The 17,336-nt window shown below is 37.3% G+C and overlaps 1 protein-coding gene across 1 annotated transcript; it reads left to right on the plus strand.

Moving 5' to 3' along the window:
* The first annotated feature begins 950 nt into the window (after positions 1–950).
* Positions 951–7,008, plus strand: LOC141540376 (lymphocyte antigen 6E-like). The gene is made up of 4 exons (XM_074264330.1): positions 951–1,156; positions 2,992–3,098; positions 3,744–3,863; positions 5,704–7,008. The coding sequence occupies exons 2-4, from the start codon at positions 3,047–3,049 to the stop codon at positions 5,913–5,915; spliced, it is 384 nt and encodes a 127-aa protein (XP_074120431.1). The 5' UTR covers positions 951–1,156; positions 2,992–3,046; the 3' UTR covers positions 5,916–7,008.
* Positions 7,009–17,336: the final 10,328 nt, after the last annotated feature.

A 17,336-nucleotide genomic window follows, 5' to 3' on the forward strand; every position in this document is an offset into this window, starting at 1 on the left:
GGCTCTGGGTTCTGTTCCCTCTGGATTTTCCTCCTTTGTCTCCAGGTCTCAATCTCCTACTGTAGTCTATCCCAAACCAACTAAAATCCCTTCTGGGACAACCCAAAATTAGTGTTTGTAAATCCAAGGGTCCCTTAAGTGGGACCCTGAGTTATATGACCTTTATAAGTGTACATATTTAAAATGCCAGGAAACCTCTTATGAGTCTGTGTCAGGTTGGGAATGTTTATTTTAAGCGAGTCTGGCAATCTCTTAGGTGAGAATCTGAGTTAGCTGACTTCTATAAGTGTACATATTAATAATGCCAGGAAACCTTTTATGGCTCTGGATCAAGGGTCAGGTTGGGAATGTTTGTAGTAGGTGAGTCTGGCAGTCTCTTAGGCGAGAACCTGAGCTAGCTGACTTCTATAAGTGTACATATTAATAATTGCAGGAAACCTCTTTTGGGACTGGGCCAGGGTAGGGTTGGGAATGAAGAAGAGCTTTATTATGCTTCCAGAGACTTCTTAGTTATGTGACCAAGTAATATGTCAAATGAAGATAACATGGAGTTGGGAAAGAGCTTTGGTTGGAGTTGGAGAACCGGGGTCCAAATCCCAGCCCTATGTTCTATCACACTACTTTGAGTAAAAGTCTTGCCTTTTATGGACCTCGGTTTCTGCAAGTGCTAGTGCTAAGGGACCTCTAAAATTGCTTCCGGTTCCAAATGGATGATCCTCTCCCCACCTTCTCCCGTCTCAGTCAGAATCCCTTTCTGAGAATGGGCAGGGGCACTTATCCACCATGCTAGGTGATTGTGCTCTGTTCACATTTAAAGAACCTGACGTACCTTCAAAGCCCCTTAATAGAAACCTCCATCCCCCGCTGCCCAACTCGCACTTTGACTTCTCTCTCCTTCATTTCTTCAAGTCCCTCTTTCTTGATCTTTCCTTTCAGACAACCAGATTTTCCCTCAATTTCGGCTCCTCCTTCCTCCATTCCGCCTCCTCCCACTTTCCAGTCCCATCCTTCTTTATCTCCTCTCCGTTTCCCCTCCACGCCCAATCCTAGGTGAGACTATTTAGCTACTTCGGCAGTTCAAAGGCCCCGCCTCCTTCTTTCTCGCCCCAGAGCTGGACCGGCTCTGGGTGCGGCTACTTAAAGTATTCATTTTCAGGTGAGTTGAGTTTTCTCGCCTCTTCGGCAGAGCCCGGAACCGATTTTGGCAACGTCGGGGGTGAGACCACAGGTTCTCTAGGAGACGGAAAACGAATTGGTTCTCTCTCGGGAGATTGTTGCTGAGGGTGTGGGGAGGGGAAGTAGGGCGGGGGAGAGTCAAGTGGATGAGGGTCGGAGGCTCAGGAGCAGAGGGAGAGGCTGAAAAAGGCATGTCGAAGGAGTTTTGGCAGAAGGGATCTCAAGTCTGTGGGTGCAACAAGGGACTAGGAGCCACATCTCGGCGAGGTGGTTCGGCAGGAAGAGTCTTGAGAGGGCTGATGTTCTTAGGGGCTGGGGATGAGGAGATCCTGCTAAAGAGAAAGAATGGCTGGGTTTCCTGGGTCTGTGGGTCCGAGGTGAAAACCGGGACTGGGGGAGATCTGGGGTTCCGGATGAGGTTGCAATAGTCCTCAAGAATTGGCAGAGGAACTAGAACGCAGAACTTAGAATGTTTTTTAGATGGAAGGGTCCTTAATTCAGTCCTTAAAGGCAGGGAAATTGAGGCCCAGAGAAGTTAAGTACCTGAGTCTTTTGATTCCGAGTCCTGTACTTTTAACTCTATTCGATGCTTTCTTCTTCTTCTTCGGAAAAGGGGTGAGTAGGAAGCTGAGGCTGGCACTGCATATTGGGATCTATTTTCTTATGGAGAAGCTAAGAAGATTTAGATTGGGGAGCTGGGTAAGGGAGAAGGATATGAGACTAGTGTAGTGTGTTCTTTAAATGAATAGAGCATGGTCATTTAGGATGTTGGAAGGCAATCTGGTATAGTGGAAATAGCTCTAGACTTGCAACACAGAATTTATGTGCAAATTGTTGTGCCTCTGTTTCTCCATCTATTAAATGAGGAGATTGGAATAAATGATATCTAATGGCCTACTATATAAACTGAATCAAAGGGATAAGGAATAGGATTCCCTGAAAAGATGCAAGAAAGTTGTATGATATTTCCTAAAATAATAATGATAACTAGCATTTATATAACACTTTAAGGTTTGCATAACACTTTACACATATTCTCTCATTTGATCCTCACATCAACCTTAGGAGATAGTTGCTATTATTAATTGCTGTCCAGGGATTATTCAGATTTTTTTGTTTGTTTTTTAGTATTTATTAATTATGAATGATCAGCACAGGACCAGGAATATATTTCTCTATACCTTAGAGATCCCTTATTATGAAAAAAAATATCAGCATGCAAATGAGGCAAGCTATGATCAAATTCACTTCTTGACCTTCTGGTTCCTCTTGCCTTTTTTTTTTTTTTTTTTTAACTACTCCTTAATTCCTACCAATTCTGGGGCAGTCAGAGTCTGGTATTTCTCTAGACCTCAGCCTCTAAAAGGTAGAGCTAGACCAAAGTCCTCACTTGATCAGCCTATTTCCCCTTCAGGAATCTTCCCCTTTCCATTCCTGTCTCTAACTCACTTTCCTTATTCATAGTGACTAGTGCACCACCAGAAATGGTATTGCAAGAGCAATCATTCTGGGGCACCTTCTTCTCTCTTCCTCCTCTTCTTCCTCTTTTCTCTCTTCTTCCAGGATCCCAATAGCATCTCTAGCTATTCTGGGTTCTGAGTGCTTTCCAGAGCTAACATCACTTATTGAATGTCCTAAAGTAAAGCTCTTCAATCTTTTTTTAGCTGTGACTTTAAATTTATGATTGTCAAAAAGTATTAGCCCATCCCACAGGGCTCTATGAAAAGCCAGATTCTGGACTCTGATGATAGTAGGAAGTTGGGAGAGGTTAAAGAGCTGCCTCTTTCTGGTCTGATGACTCATTGTCTGTCCTAGGATTGCAGTGACTGATTCTGTGGCCTTGAGACATCCCACCTGCTTCTTCTCTAGGATGAAGGTCTTCATGCTAGTGCTGCTGTCTGTCCTGATGTTTGGGGAACAAGGTGAACCTGAAACCTGATCCATAGATTTAAGGCTAACTCAAGCACTTCCAGATCCATTGATTGTCCACTGGAAGCCTGTTTTCTCTGTGGTGGACTTCTTTTGCTTTGGATATGATATGAATGTGACAGGAGACAGAAAATAATCACCAACTTCTTCTGGACATTGTGTTCCTCTTGAAGTTTCCTAGGATAATGCCAAGTCTTTTGGCTATGACAGCTCCTTGTTGAATGAACTCCCAGCCCAGTGAAACTTAAGAGTGCTTTCTTGAGGGGATTATAGAAAAGAGGGCAGAAGTGTTCAAGAGGGTGGTGAAGGGGAGGAGACCAAATTAAAATGTAATTGGGAAATATTTAGAAAAATAAATTAAAATTTATTTTAATTTTAATTATATATTATATATAAATATATTTTAATTTTAATTATATATGACATATAAATAAAAATAAATAATTATACATAATATATAATTACAAAATAAAAAACAATAAATCATAGACAATATTAATTCATGGTTTTCCCACTCAATATATGTCCCACGGGGATACTTTTATACTTTTAGGTGGCCATTTGAGTTTGACTCAACTGGCATAGGGAAGAGGGTTTCATCTGTGATTTTGTTTTTCTTCCTTCTCTTCTCCTTGTAGCTCATGCTATTGTGTGTTTTGCATGTAACAAGAAAAAAAGTTTCCTTGGTTGTATGAAGCTCAGCTTTTGTTCAGTAGATGACAAATTCTGCATTTCACAAACAACCTCATTAAACGTTGGTGAGTGACAGGCACACCCCCAACTATTCCATTCTTTTCCTTAATGGTTTCTCTCTTTTGACCACTTTCCTCCCTTAGGAAGACAATCTCTGACTCCAAGGAGCAGGGATGCATTATTTATACTCCTAGAATTCCCAAGAGATTTATAGCATGTGTTTGCATGGTGATAAGACTGAGGTTCAGTTTGTGACTAGAGTTAGGGATTAGACCTGGGCTGAGGTTCTAGAACTATTGAATCTCATAGTTGGAGGGGATGCAAGAAAATTATTCAGTCCTAACCTGTTCCTGTACCTACTTTACCACATCCAAAACAAATGGTTATCTATCCCTTTCTTGAAGACTCCCTAAAATGTAATCTTTACTTTATAAGAGCAGCCAGTTTCATTGTGAGACAAATTCTAATTGTTAGGAAGTTGTTATTAATAGAGTTCCAAATTTAACCTCCCTATAATTTCTCTGACTCTCCTTATTTATTTTCTACCTTCTGGAAGTAGAAGCAGAAACATATGTAGAATCCAGTTTAAGTCAATTAGAGTTCAGTCTATTTGAACTCAAAGAGATTCTACATAGCCTTTTTTCTAAGTTCTCTCTTTCTTTTTAAATTATAATCTTATCAATCAGCAACAAATATGAACATTTCAGTAAGAAAAAAAAGATTTGTCTTTAAAATTACAAATTTATGTAACTTTTAAAAAAAATGTTAAATTTAATATGGTAGCATTGCCCTGTTTGTTATTTGTGTCTCCTTCTGAACTTTGTTATTTTCCTATTCATTTAAAAATGTTTTATTGCTGCTGTTTGTGTGTATCTTTATCATGACCTATTCATTTCCTCCTCTCCCTCCATCAAATAGATATCCTTTCTTATGATTAATAAATGTAGTGAAACAAAACAAATCAATACATTGGCCATGTCTGGAAAAGAATCTTTGGAATTCCTTTCTTTACTTCTGGCTAAAAGTCCTCATTTAACTTTTGGCTAATTCTTATATGCAGCCCTCTCACCATCCTGATCATCCTTGTCTTTCTACACTCCAATTTGGTTTGGTCTTTCCTGAAATATAGTACCTCAAATTCTATCTATGTATTTAGAACCAGAGAATGTCAGAGCAGGGAAAAGTCTTAGAACATAAAACAACAAACTTGGAAAAAATCTTAGTGCATTGAATGTCAAAGCTAAGAAGAACATAAAATGTTCCAGAGCTAGAAGGATCTTCAAAATCTAGAATATTAGAGGTAGGAGGGATCTTAGTATATAGCATGTCAGAGCTAGAAAAATCATCAAAACCTAAAATATCAGGGCTAAGAGGAACCTTAATACATAGAACATTAGAGCTGAAAAGGTCTTCAGAACCTAGACCATCAGAACTAAGAAGAGCTTAATACATAGAATAGTGGAATTGAGCAGAACATCAGGGTAGAGAGGAACCTTAGTATATAGAATGTTAGAGCTGGAAGGGTCTTCAGAACTTGGACTGTCAGAACTAGGAAGAGCCTTAGTACATAGAATGTCAGAGCAGGAAGGGTCCTCAGAACCTAGACTATCAGGGCTAAGAGGGACCTCAGAACATAGCTATAACATAGATATCTATGTTATCAGAACATAAGATAACATCCGTATCCCAACATAAGGATGCTGGGAGCAACCTCAGAATAGATAAGCAGGTTAGAATGGGAACCTAATATAGAATGCTGACTCTCAGGGTGGGAAAGGACCCTAGAAATGTTCCAGCCCCATCCCCTCATTTTACAGAGATAGAGCTGAGGCCCAGAGAATGGAAGTCACTTGCCCAAAGTTAACAGTGAGTTACTTATTGTGTGTGTTTTTTTTCCCAATATAGATAAGAAAGAAAGGCTCTTCAGCAAATATTGCTCTCCCGTCTGTCCGAGAGAAAGTCGCATCACAGGAGTGACAGTTGTGCACACTCAATGCTGCCAGAAGTCCCTGTGTAATATGTCCTCGAATGATAGAGGACTCCAGGCTAGCTCCTTGGTGCTGGGCTTGTCTGTGCTGTGCACTTTGCTTTCTGCTCCAGGGAGACCAGGTGCTTGATGCTGCTCCCCTCAGCCTTCTTCATTTGTGTCTTGCCTGCCCCAAAGTCCCTGGGCAAAGCTCCCTGATTATGAATAGGAAGTTCCTTCATCCTTCTCTTCAGCTCTTCCTCACCTTCCTAATACCTGTAGAAGATAATGGCCTTCAGGCTCTGAATGTTTCTTTTCTCTCTTTTGTCCCTTGTCCTGCCTCATGTTGGGTGTTGATCACTTGATCCCAGCTTAGATGCTTGATTCCCTCATGGGAATGGAGGATGGAGGGAGATAAATTCTAACTGGGGGATTTCAGACAAGTAAACATAACCTCTCAAGGACACTTTTCCTCACCTGTAACATAAAGGCCCTGGACTAGATAATCTAAAAAGTCCTCTCCCCTTCTAAAGTCTGTGATCTTCTGAGAGAGCCTCAAATCCTCCTAACCCTATGGGTTTAGGATTCAGGAGTGAGGGCCCAGGGAGAACACTAGGAAATTAGGACAAAGAAAGTTAGTATGGGAACGTCCTACAAGTCTGTGAGTAAGGGGGGTGACTTTTATGTGCATGTGCTTTCAGTGTACATGTGTTACTGTACTGGCATATTATTAATGAATGGTTTGTAGATGTGTGGTTATGGATGCTCTTGTCATAATATGCCCATGGGTAGACAATTTTGCTTATGCAGTTATGAATCTGTATGATTGTATCTGTGGGGCCATATGGACTTCTATTGATTATTTTTCATGTGTTTTTTTTTCTGTGTGTATGTGTGTGTGTGTGTGTGTGTGTTTCCCCTCAATATGAATGTAATTGTGTGCACATGTGTGTATGGAAGTGGATCATCATCTGATCAAGATTTCTTCCATTAGTCACCCCCAACAATGGGCCTATGGTGTGAAATTTTCCTTCTGGTCTTGATGTTGAGAGGGAATTCATGGGTCCTATGGGTCCTAACCTCCAGGTTAGAGAGGGAAACACACTGAGACCCATTATTTTCTTCTTTCTGGATGGACTTTTCTACATTCATGTCTTTTCCTTCCTTCTCATCTCAGGTGAAATATGCAATTCAGCCTCCACTCAATCTGATGCCTCAAATAAAGACAAATGCTTTTGCTTTTCTGCCTTCGTGTCTGCCTATATTTGATTGTTTCCAGTTGCCTGCCTAAAAGATAGCTGCTAAATCTCAGGTCTCCCTTAGCCCTTGATATGAGGGAAACAAGGATGATTCCATCTTTGAGCGTGGCTCATTCAGAGGAACTGCTATTCTCTGAGCACTTTTATAACCAAACAAAAAAAAAAAGACCTTTTATTGGGTATATCAGAGAAAAAGAAGAATGAACCATAGGCTGGAAGGAAGGAGGCCTTTGTTCCAGTTCTGCCTCTGCCTCTGCCATTAACTCCATCCTTTTATTTCTGAGGCTCTCAGTTTTTTCTTCTGTAATAGAAAGAGGCAAGACTAGAGCATCCTGATAATCTGATGGTCCCTTCTGGCTCTGACATAGAATCCTTTGAATAGAGATGGGCTTGCTGTTTTCTTTTATAAAGACTCTGAAATGCTCTGAGATTATTTAAAAAAAACCTTTAAAATACCTTTGATCATTGGTGAAAGGACTGGGGCTTTGAAGAGGAGGGGAAAAAGATCTTTTTTTTTTTTTTTTCCATCTTGGACTTGGTGAATTGCTCCTCTGGCTGTGAATTGTCTTTACCTAGTCTACAGTAGATATTTAATAAATGCTTGTTGAATAAATAAATGGAAGGCTTTGACCCATTCTTAGTGAAGAGGAGGGAGAGAGATGTAAGGTCCTCAAATACAATTCATATTTCTCTAAAATAGGGGTGGAAGCTCCAATACTTAGGAAGCCCCTGATATGATGGAGAAACAAAGTTAAAGTTATTGGTCTGAGATGGATACATGGCCCCAGTATGAGGAGGAGACCCAATCAACGCTCATGGAAGGAATTCAAATACAGGGGGATTCAATAATTCAAATTCATAACTGACAAAAATTGGGTTAAATTGTCCAGGGGAGGCTTTCCAAATGTTGTACGACATACAATCAATCCAGTACCTCAGTTAAGATCTAAAAAATGAGATTGTTGGAGTCAAGAAGGGGGAAGTCATTGGCAAGAAGAACTATATCTTTGAGCTTAAGATATTAAAAAGTCCTGTTCATTTGATCAGCCCATTTTCCAACCACCACTGTGCGCAGGTGCCTGTCTTCAATCTTGAATGGGTGGATGAGACATAGATTCCTGGGGCATACCATGGGAGATCTCATTCCAATTTGGTACTGAATCATTCAGCATTCCTCTTTCCTATATTCTCCTAATGATTGTATTGTCTAGAGCACCTACCTTTATCTTGTGGGCAATAAAAATATGAGAAACTTTGCTAAATTCTTTTGAAATGTTTTTGTTCTACCAGTCTTGTAAGACCTTGTCAATAAAGGAAGTAAAGTTGGTCCAGAATGACCCAGCCTCAATGCAACTTTGTAATCAAACTTTCTTTTTGAGATGTTCATTCCCCATTCCAGAAATAATGTGTCCTAGAATTTTTCCAGGAGTGACAGTCAAGTCCACTGACCTGTAGTTTGTAGACTCTATTCTCTTCCCTCTTTTACAAAGAATAATTGAGGTCAGTTCTGCACCAATCTTTCCTTCTAAATAAACAACTCCCTGATACTTAGAAAGCACATCCATCACTTCGTTTAGTATCTTGGTATGGAATTTATGAGGGCCAACTGAAATGAACTTATGATGGGCAATTGGGAACTCTTATAACTGTATTTCTATTTACTTTGAATATGAATATTCTATTTTTGTTCTGTCCTTTCTAGATCAAAGAACCTTGATAGAAAAAAATAGAAGAGTAAGATGTGAGCAGCTTCTCTCTGTTCTTAGCATTAGATTCTGTTTAAAAAATTTCTCTACTTTCTCAAAATACATTAAAATATTTGGTTCCCTTATACATTCCACAGTTCATTCTTCTTGATCTCTGGGAAGTCTTAATGTTTAGCAAGTCTTATTCAGAAGTAGGTTTAGATTTAGAAGCAAGCTTACATTCGGGAGAACAGTTTGGAAGTATGCCCAAAGGGCTATAAAGCTGTGCATAACCTTTGATTCAGCAATACCATTACTGGGTCTATATCCCAGAAAGATCATAAAAAAGGGGAAAGAACTCACATAATATTTTAGCAGCTCTTCCAAAAAATTGGAAATTGAGGGGATGTCCATCAATTGTTATAGTATATGAATGTAATAGGATACTATTATTCTATAAGAAATGATGAGCAGATGGATTTCAGAAAATCCTGGGAAGACTTACATGAATTGATGCTGAGTAAAGTGAACAGAATCAGGAGAATATTGTACATAGTAACAGCAACATTGTGTGTTGGTATGATAGACTATGATAGACTTAGCTCCTCTTAGCAATGCAGTGATCAAAGACAATTTCAAAAGACTTATGATGGAAAATGCCATTTGCCTCCACAGAAAGAACTATGGAAACTGAATGCAGATTAAAACATACTATTTTAACTTTTTAAGTTTATTTTTTGTTTTTTCTTTCTTATGGCTCTATCTCTTTTTTGATTCTTCTTTTACAACATGACTATTGGAAGTGTATTTAACATGTTTACATGTATAACCTATATCGGATTACTCACTGAAAAGAGGGAAAGAAGAAAAATTCAGAACTCAGAATCTTACAAGAATGAATGTTGACAACTATTGCTATTTGTAATTGGAAAAAATACTATTATGGAAAAAAAGAAGTAGGTTCAATAACTAATTTCCAAGTACCCCCTTTTTCTAAGTATTTCTTTGGGGACTTCTGTGAAGGCTCAATGCTATCACTTTGTTGCCTTGAGGTAACACCTGCATTGTCTTGTCTCTTGAATATCTTTCTCGGTACTTTATACCCACACTCCCCAAAAGAGGAGATAAAGGCAATGTTCAGAATGAGCAGCCACCTAAAATATGGTGGCTAAGTCCAGAGAGATTGAACAGCCCTAAGCTTCAGTTTCTCTCATCTATAAAATGAAGTGAACAATAACTACAGAGTATAGCTGACAGCATCTTTGTAAGGCTCCAGTTTGGAAATGTATGAAAAGCATTTGGCAACATTTAAAGCATTACATAAATGTTAACCACAATAATCAAAGTAATTAATATGAAAAAGAGTAAGAAACACAAAACATTGGGGAAATTCAAAACATTTCTCTTTATGGGTTTTATTTTCCTTCTCAGTGGTTCAATTGATAGATTTTATAAATATATAATACCAGTTAGTGATCCCACTTTATCAGAAGTAGAAGCAGGCCTTCTTTCAAGTACAATTTCAATACCTACAATGCAAGTAGTAATAATAATAACTAATATTTGTGGAGTGCTTGCTATGTGTTGGTCACTGTGCTAAGTGCTTTACAAATATTAACTGATTCTCACAACAATCTTGTGAGTTGTAAGGAAATTGAGGTTCACAGGGGATACATGACTTGTCCAGAGTCACATAAGTTGCAAATGTCTGAGACTGGATTTGAACTTTGGTCTTTCTGATTTCAGACTCGACTCTACTGCTCATCCAAGTACTTCTGGTGTTCATCTCTGTCTGGTATTTGGCATATTTTGCTGATTGTTTCAGTAATTGTAATTTCCTTTCCTGCTCTTTCCTTCCATCCCCCAATATGCATACTCCACTGTCTCAGGGGTAGCAGACTCAAGATTCCTTATTCTGCCTTGTCCTTCCTCCTATGTCCTTTGTCTGCTGCTTGGAGCCCCATTTCTCTTTTCCATGTATTTACCCCTAGCTTATTCTCCTTCTTGTTTATCTCACATGATTTTAACTTATTCAGGTAAGATATTTTGTTGGAGAGGGGCTTTAAAAAAGGTCTTTTGTTTTTACATTACCAATATTTTTCTCATTATTCCTCTCTCTCCTTATCTGCAAGCCACAGAATCTTGAATTGTAGAGCTTGAAAAGACTTTTGAGAATCCCTTGGACAGCAAGGAGATAAAACCAGTTAATACTTTAAAAATAAATTCAAGTTATTCACTGGAAGGTCAAATACTAAAGCTAAAGCTTAAAAACTTTGGCCATATGATGAGAAGATGCAACTCACTGTCAAAGACCTAGAAAGATTGAAAGGAATGGCAGAGGATGAGATGGATAGTTGTCATGAAAACAATGAGTATAAATTTGGATAGACTTCAAGAGATAATGAAAACTAGAAGAGTCTGGTGTTCTGTGATCCATGGAGTCACAAAGAATTGGATGTAGACAAAAAAAAAATAAAAAAAAGAGTTGGATGTAACTGAACAACTGAACAACAATAACAATAAATATATATCAACATTTTTTAGAGGAAAAAAAAGGGAAAAGAAGAAAAAAAACTCAACAAAACCCATCAATGCATCTAAAAAGTTTGAAAATATTTTTATTGTTCCATACTGTGAACTTCCTACTTCTATAAAAGACTAGGAGCTGGAGGTATGTGTATAGAATATTTTCTAGATATCTCTTCTTTGGGGCCAAACTACTTGTTTGTGATTTGCAGCATTTCCTTTTGTTTTTCTGTTTTGTTTTTTTTTTGTTGTTGTTTTTTCATTTACATTGCTGTAATGATTGTATATGTTTCGGTCTTCATTAATTCCTATATGCTTTACATGTTTCTTTATATTCATCATATTTGTTGTTACTTACAGCCCAGTAATATTCTATTATGTGTTATGGAATATTATTGTTCTGTAAGAAATGACCAACAGGAGAAATACAGAGAGGCTTGGAGAGATTTACATCAACTGATGCTAAGTGAAACGAGCAGAACCAGAAGATCATTATACACTTCAACAATGATACTGTACGGGGATGTATTCTGATGGAAGTGGATATCTTCAACATAGAGAAGTGCTAATCCAATTCCAATTGATTAATGATGGACAGAACCAGCTACATCTGGAAAAGGAACACTGGGAAATGTATGTAAACTGTTATTTTTACCTTCTGAATCCAATTCTTCCTGTGCAACAAGAAATTCGGTTCTACACACATATATTGTATCTAGAATATACTGTAATATATTTAACATGTATAAGACTGCCTGCCATCTGGGGGAGGGGGTTGGAGGAGGAAGGGAAAAAATCTGAACAGAAGTAAGTGCAAGGGATAATGTTGTAAAAAATTACCCATGCATATGTACCATCAAAAAAAAGTTATAATTATAAAATAAAATAAAAATTAAATAAACAAAAAAAATTCTATTATGTAAAAGTACAGCAATTTGGTTATTCCCCCGTTGAAGAGCATCTACTTTGTTTTCAATTCTTTGCTCCTTCAAAAAGTTCTTCTGTACATATTTTGGTATATATGAACATTTTCCTCTTTGGGATATAAGCCTATAAAAATATAAGAATTGCTGCATCAAAGGTATGGATATTTTAGTCACTTTTTATTTGCACAATTCCAAATTATAGAGTTGGTAGCCCCTATAACTATGAATGTTTCTGTGTTCTTATTCCACCTCTACTCCTCCAACATTAACTATTCTCATATTTTTTCAATCTTTGCCAATTTTCTCTGTGCATGAAAAGCCCAGTTGTGTCTGACTCCCTTCCCCCCCCCCCAATTTGGGGTTTTCATGGCAAAGATAATGGAGTGGTTTGCCATTTCCTTCTCTAGCTCATTTTACAGATGAGGAACTGAAGCAAAGAGGGTTAAGTGACCTGCTCACGGTCACACAGCTAGGAAGCATCTGAGGTTGGATTTGAACTTGTGAGGATTAGATTTTAAGCCCATTGCTCTAATTACTATGCTACCTGGTTACCCTGAAAAACTTCAGGATTGTTTTTATTTGAATGATTATCAATGACTTAGAACATTCTTTCATATGGTTGTTAGTAGTTTGAAATTATTCTTTTGAGAACTCTTTGTTTATATCCTTTTGCCTCTCATTTATTTTTTAAAATAATATTTAATGTTCCCCCAATTACTTGTAAAGGTTTTATTTAGCTTTTTCTTTTCTTTCCTTTTCTTTCTTTCTTTCTTTTTTTTTTTTTTTTTAGAATTTTGAGTTCCAAATTTTTTCCTTCCCTCTCTTTCTTCCATCCTATCTGAGATAGTAAGCAATTTGATATGTTACACATGTCTTTGCCACACATTTCTTGGGGAAGGAGAAGACCTTTTAGGTCTGAATTTTGTTCTTCAAATTAAATGCCTTCATTTATTCAATCAATTATTGATTTTTTGTAATCTACAGTCAATAAAATAGTAGTCTATAAGTGATAGTGATGAAATATAGGGCTGCTATGAGATTGGTCACTCTCAATCTTGTGTTGGTTGAATTTCCCTCTTTCAAGCTATTTACTTAATTCCTCCCCTTTGGAAAATTTGATTTGCCTTTCAAATGGAGATGATAATGGTACTTGGAAATAGCCAAAGCCAATATCTCTTATATCAATCCCAGCACATTATAATTTCTCCCAAGCAAAACTACTGCCTACGGTAATTGGATTGTATAATTCTCTACTCTGAGAAGTTATAAAATTAAATCTACATTTCTCTTTTGTTTGTTCTAAGATCTCATGCCATTAAATGTCTTGGAAGATACACATTACAGTTGTAAAATCTACTTATCTCTCCCTTTCTAAGCATTTCATTCACTGTCTTTTCATAACTGCATTTAAACAATAAAACAGACCAGTAATATAATGGTTATCCACTTTTGTGTTAAAACTGTCTTTAAAGACAAAGTGAATAAGAAAATATATAAATTTTAAAGAAATAGAGATTTAGGTATATAGACTCTGAGGAAAGAGAGAAAGAAAGAGGAAGAGGGATGAGGTTGGTGAGGAATCACCAGCTTTGGGTCAATCTGGGGTGACCTTAGCAGGAAGAGGATCTGCCTAGACATACCTAATGCTCCCAGGTATGACCTAATGATCATAGCCTCCCTCCCACTACTATTCCTCTCTGTTGTTTCTACTCTTCTCATCTTTTGCTTTGCCACTTGCCAGGGCTGCTTTCCCTAGGAGCTGGTGGAATGGTAGGGTGCCATCTGCTTCACAGATTCCCTTGGGCTTCCTCGCTTCTCCATGTCCATTTCCTGCTTTCCCCTTCCTTTAGTGTCTGACAGTCTAGCTTATGTCAATCCAAGTCTGGGTCCAATTAGTCACAGGATCAGATAAACTACTCAGGGAACTGACCAACAGAATACTGACAATTTCTACTCTCCAGGGAGTATTGACGCAACAAGATCTTGTACTTACTGTACAATTTGGCCAGTTGTGAGATAGTGAAGATAGAAGAATATAGGGAAGAATAAGCTTGTCTGTTCTTTTATCATATTTTCACCATTTATATTCTTGTTAAATGTACACATAATTCCCATAAAGGTTTTTTTAGAGATGACAGAGTTACATGGAGTGGTAGTGAGCTATGTTCTTTTTCTCAACTTTTAGTTGTGTTTTTGTTCTTTGTGGGTTTTTTTTTTTTTTTTTGCCTTAAATTATGTGGTATCCTCATTTCAGATAGTTTAAGAATTAGTTCTTTAACATCCTTGAAATTGTGTTGGCTCCAGCATGGACTTCCTTTTTATGTCCTTCCTCTGCTCCAGAAAGACAATAAACAAATGAAAGGATGTACACTAATATTTTTATAACTATGCAGTCACCATGTTTGAACTTTAACATCATGGTCCTCAATGTGACATATAAGAAAGTAGAAGTGCCATTAAGAAAGACAAGATGTGAAGAGAAGCTGGATAATTTTTGTAATAAGCATGTGAAAACTCTTTTTCTTATTGTTTGCTTGTATTTTATTTTCTTTCTCATTTTTTCCTTTTTGATCTGATTTTTCTTGTGCAGCAAGATAATTTTATAAATATGTATCCATATATTGGATTTAACATATTTTTTTACCATGTTTAACATATATTGGATTACCTGCTATCTTGGGGAAGGAATGGGGCAAGGAGAAAAAATTGGAACACAAGGTTTTGCAAGAGTCAATATTGAAAAACTATACATATGTTCTGAAAATAAAAAGCCTTAATAAAAATAAGCATGTGAAAAGATGCTCAAATTACTTGATATTTTTTTTAAAAATCTAAAAATCAATTAAGTATAGAGAGTACAGAGAAAATTCTGGCTGTCAATAGTCACTGACTTATTGTTCAGTCATAATGGTTTTTGTTTTTTTTTTGCAAAAATATTTGCAAAGAATGACTTGCCATTTCCTTCTTCATCTTACTTTATAGATGAGAAAACTGAGGCAAACAGGTTTATGTGATATGCCTAGGGTCATACAGCTAGTAAGTGTATGAGTTCAGATTTAAAATTGGATCTTCTTGACTCTAGGCTCAGTGTGCTATCCACTGCATCACTTAGCTTCCCTGAAAGTCACAAATAGGGCAGGAAGGTAACATGGGGGACAATCCTACACCACCACCTTTATCTTACTAGAAATAGCTAAAATAGTAAAAAAAAAAATTAAATTTGATGTAATATTACATTTTATAACATTATATTGTTATAAAAATTATAAAGATAAAAGGTCTAAGGAAACATATTACAAGAAAGACCCAGATAAAATTATATAAAGCAGAAACCAGAACCCAATTAAGATATATACTTTACTACAGAATAAACTCTGTCTTTCTTTGCTTATATATCTGTCTCTTTTCTCACTTCCTCTATCTCAGTGTTTCTTTTTCTACCAAAGGTGGTGAGAATTTAATATAGATATTTAAGAGAATATAAAAAAATAATTTGTTTAAATAAATTTACTTGATTTTATTTTGTTAAATTAAAAGTGACAGAGAAAGACCATTTAAGATAGTGGAATAAGAGAAAGCAGGAGAGCCTAGTTCCCTCATCCCCTCATAAGTGTAACATGCCCTCCTGGCAGTTATAATTACTAGTCTGTCCTAGGCCCAACAGAGTACCTTTGACCACTGACCTTTGCAGTGTCAACTCTACCTGGCTTGCCTCCTCTGAGGCCTTCAAAGGTCTCTGGCCACTATCTCTTGAATCTATAGTTTAATAACCGGTAGCGTGCTCAAGAACAGCCACGTGTAATCTTAAAAGCCTTTATTATACCTACTCACACAATGCCCTGACGATGCCCTGACTTGTTGGTTCCCTAGTGAACACCTGGTCAGAAGACCCACTTGTTCACTACCAAACTCCTTACCTCTCTAGGCTATCCATCCACTTGGCTCAGGGAGCCAGGTTAAAGAGAGCTATTGCTGTCTGCAGTGGGCTTATAAAGGGCCTGTGAGGTCACACACACAGCAAACCAGCGAGAGAGCCGTCATCCATTACGAAGCTATCTCAATATGGCCAAGATCCCACCTACAGGGAAGTCCTAATATCCACAGAGATTACTTCTGGACCACTCAAATCTCCTGTTGCACTATGGCGCTGCCCATTTAAAGGGCCCTTACAAATCCCTTCTCTTGTTTTGCGGGAATCGCATCCTTACACATAAGGATAATAATAATGATCTACCAAGAATACTAAAGCTAGTGATCAGAAAATCAAAGGAAATCAAAGGCTTATCTTTTCTACTAAAGATAACAAATTTCATCTATAGGCAAGTGACCAAGGCATGAACCATTGATCTGGGTCATGATCCTCCTGGGTGATAGACTCAGTGTCCAGAGTATTATACTAGATCAGCAGTTCTAAAAATTCTAGAGCTGATTGTGGATCCACCTCCAGGTCCAGGTTCTTTCAGAAGGGTCAGGAATGTGGACTCAGCACCTAAATCCCTAAATACAAAGGCACACAGAGAAGATTGTAGACTTGATCTTTTGCTTAATGGGGTCTCCCCACAGGGTTGGTAGATAAAGTAAACCTAGGTTGTTGAGAGGAGATCATAGACTCAACATGAACACTTATGGGCTAACAATATCATGTCCTCACAGAAGTAATATAGAAATTAAAAATAAAATATTAGCAAAACAACTATAGCAACATATCACAAAAATTACCCTCTATGACTTGGTTGGATTTATGCCAGGAATACAAAATGGGTTTAATATTAAGAAACTTATAAACATAATCAATCATATTAATAACAAGAACAACACAAATCTTATAATCCTAACAGTAAATGCAGAAAATGCAGAAAAAATACAATGTCCATTTATATTTAAGAAAACAAAAACTAGAAAACAGAAATAAATGGACCTTCCTCAATAGTATACATTTAAAAGCAACAACTAGATCTCTATGTAATGGGAATAAATTAGTATTCTTTACAATATGATCAGGGATAAAATAAGGATATCCAATGTCACCACTACTATTTGTCATAGTACTAGAAATGCTAGCTATAGCAATAACACAAGAAAAGAAAATTGAAAGAATATGCATAAGCAATGAAGAAATAAAATGATCAGTGAGTCAGTTAAAATTTAACTAAAATAATTGAAAACTTTAATAAAG

Source organism: Sminthopsis crassicaudata, chromosome 1 (genome assembly GCF_048593235.1).
Source record: "Sminthopsis crassicaudata isolate SCR6 chromosome 1, ASM4859323v1, whole genome shotgun sequence".
NCBI classification, from domain to species: domain Eukaryota; kingdom Metazoa; phylum Chordata; class Mammalia; order Dasyuromorphia; family Dasyuridae; genus Sminthopsis; species Sminthopsis crassicaudata.

Excerpts from the sequence above, each read along its gene's own strand:
- LOC141540376 (XM_074264330.1), top strand. The coding sequence starts at position 3,047 with ATGAAGGTCTTCATGCTAGTGCTGCTGTCTGTCCTGATGTTTGGGGAA. Across the intron at positions 3,099-3,743 it reads CCTGATGTTTGGGGAACAAG|CTCATGCTATTGTGTGTTTT; the intron begins GTGAACCTGAAA and ends TTCTCCTTGTAG. Across the intron at positions 3,864-5,703 it reads AACAACCTCATTAAACGTTG|ATAAGAAAGAAAGGCTCTTC; the intron begins GTGAGTGACAGG and ends TTCCCAATATAG.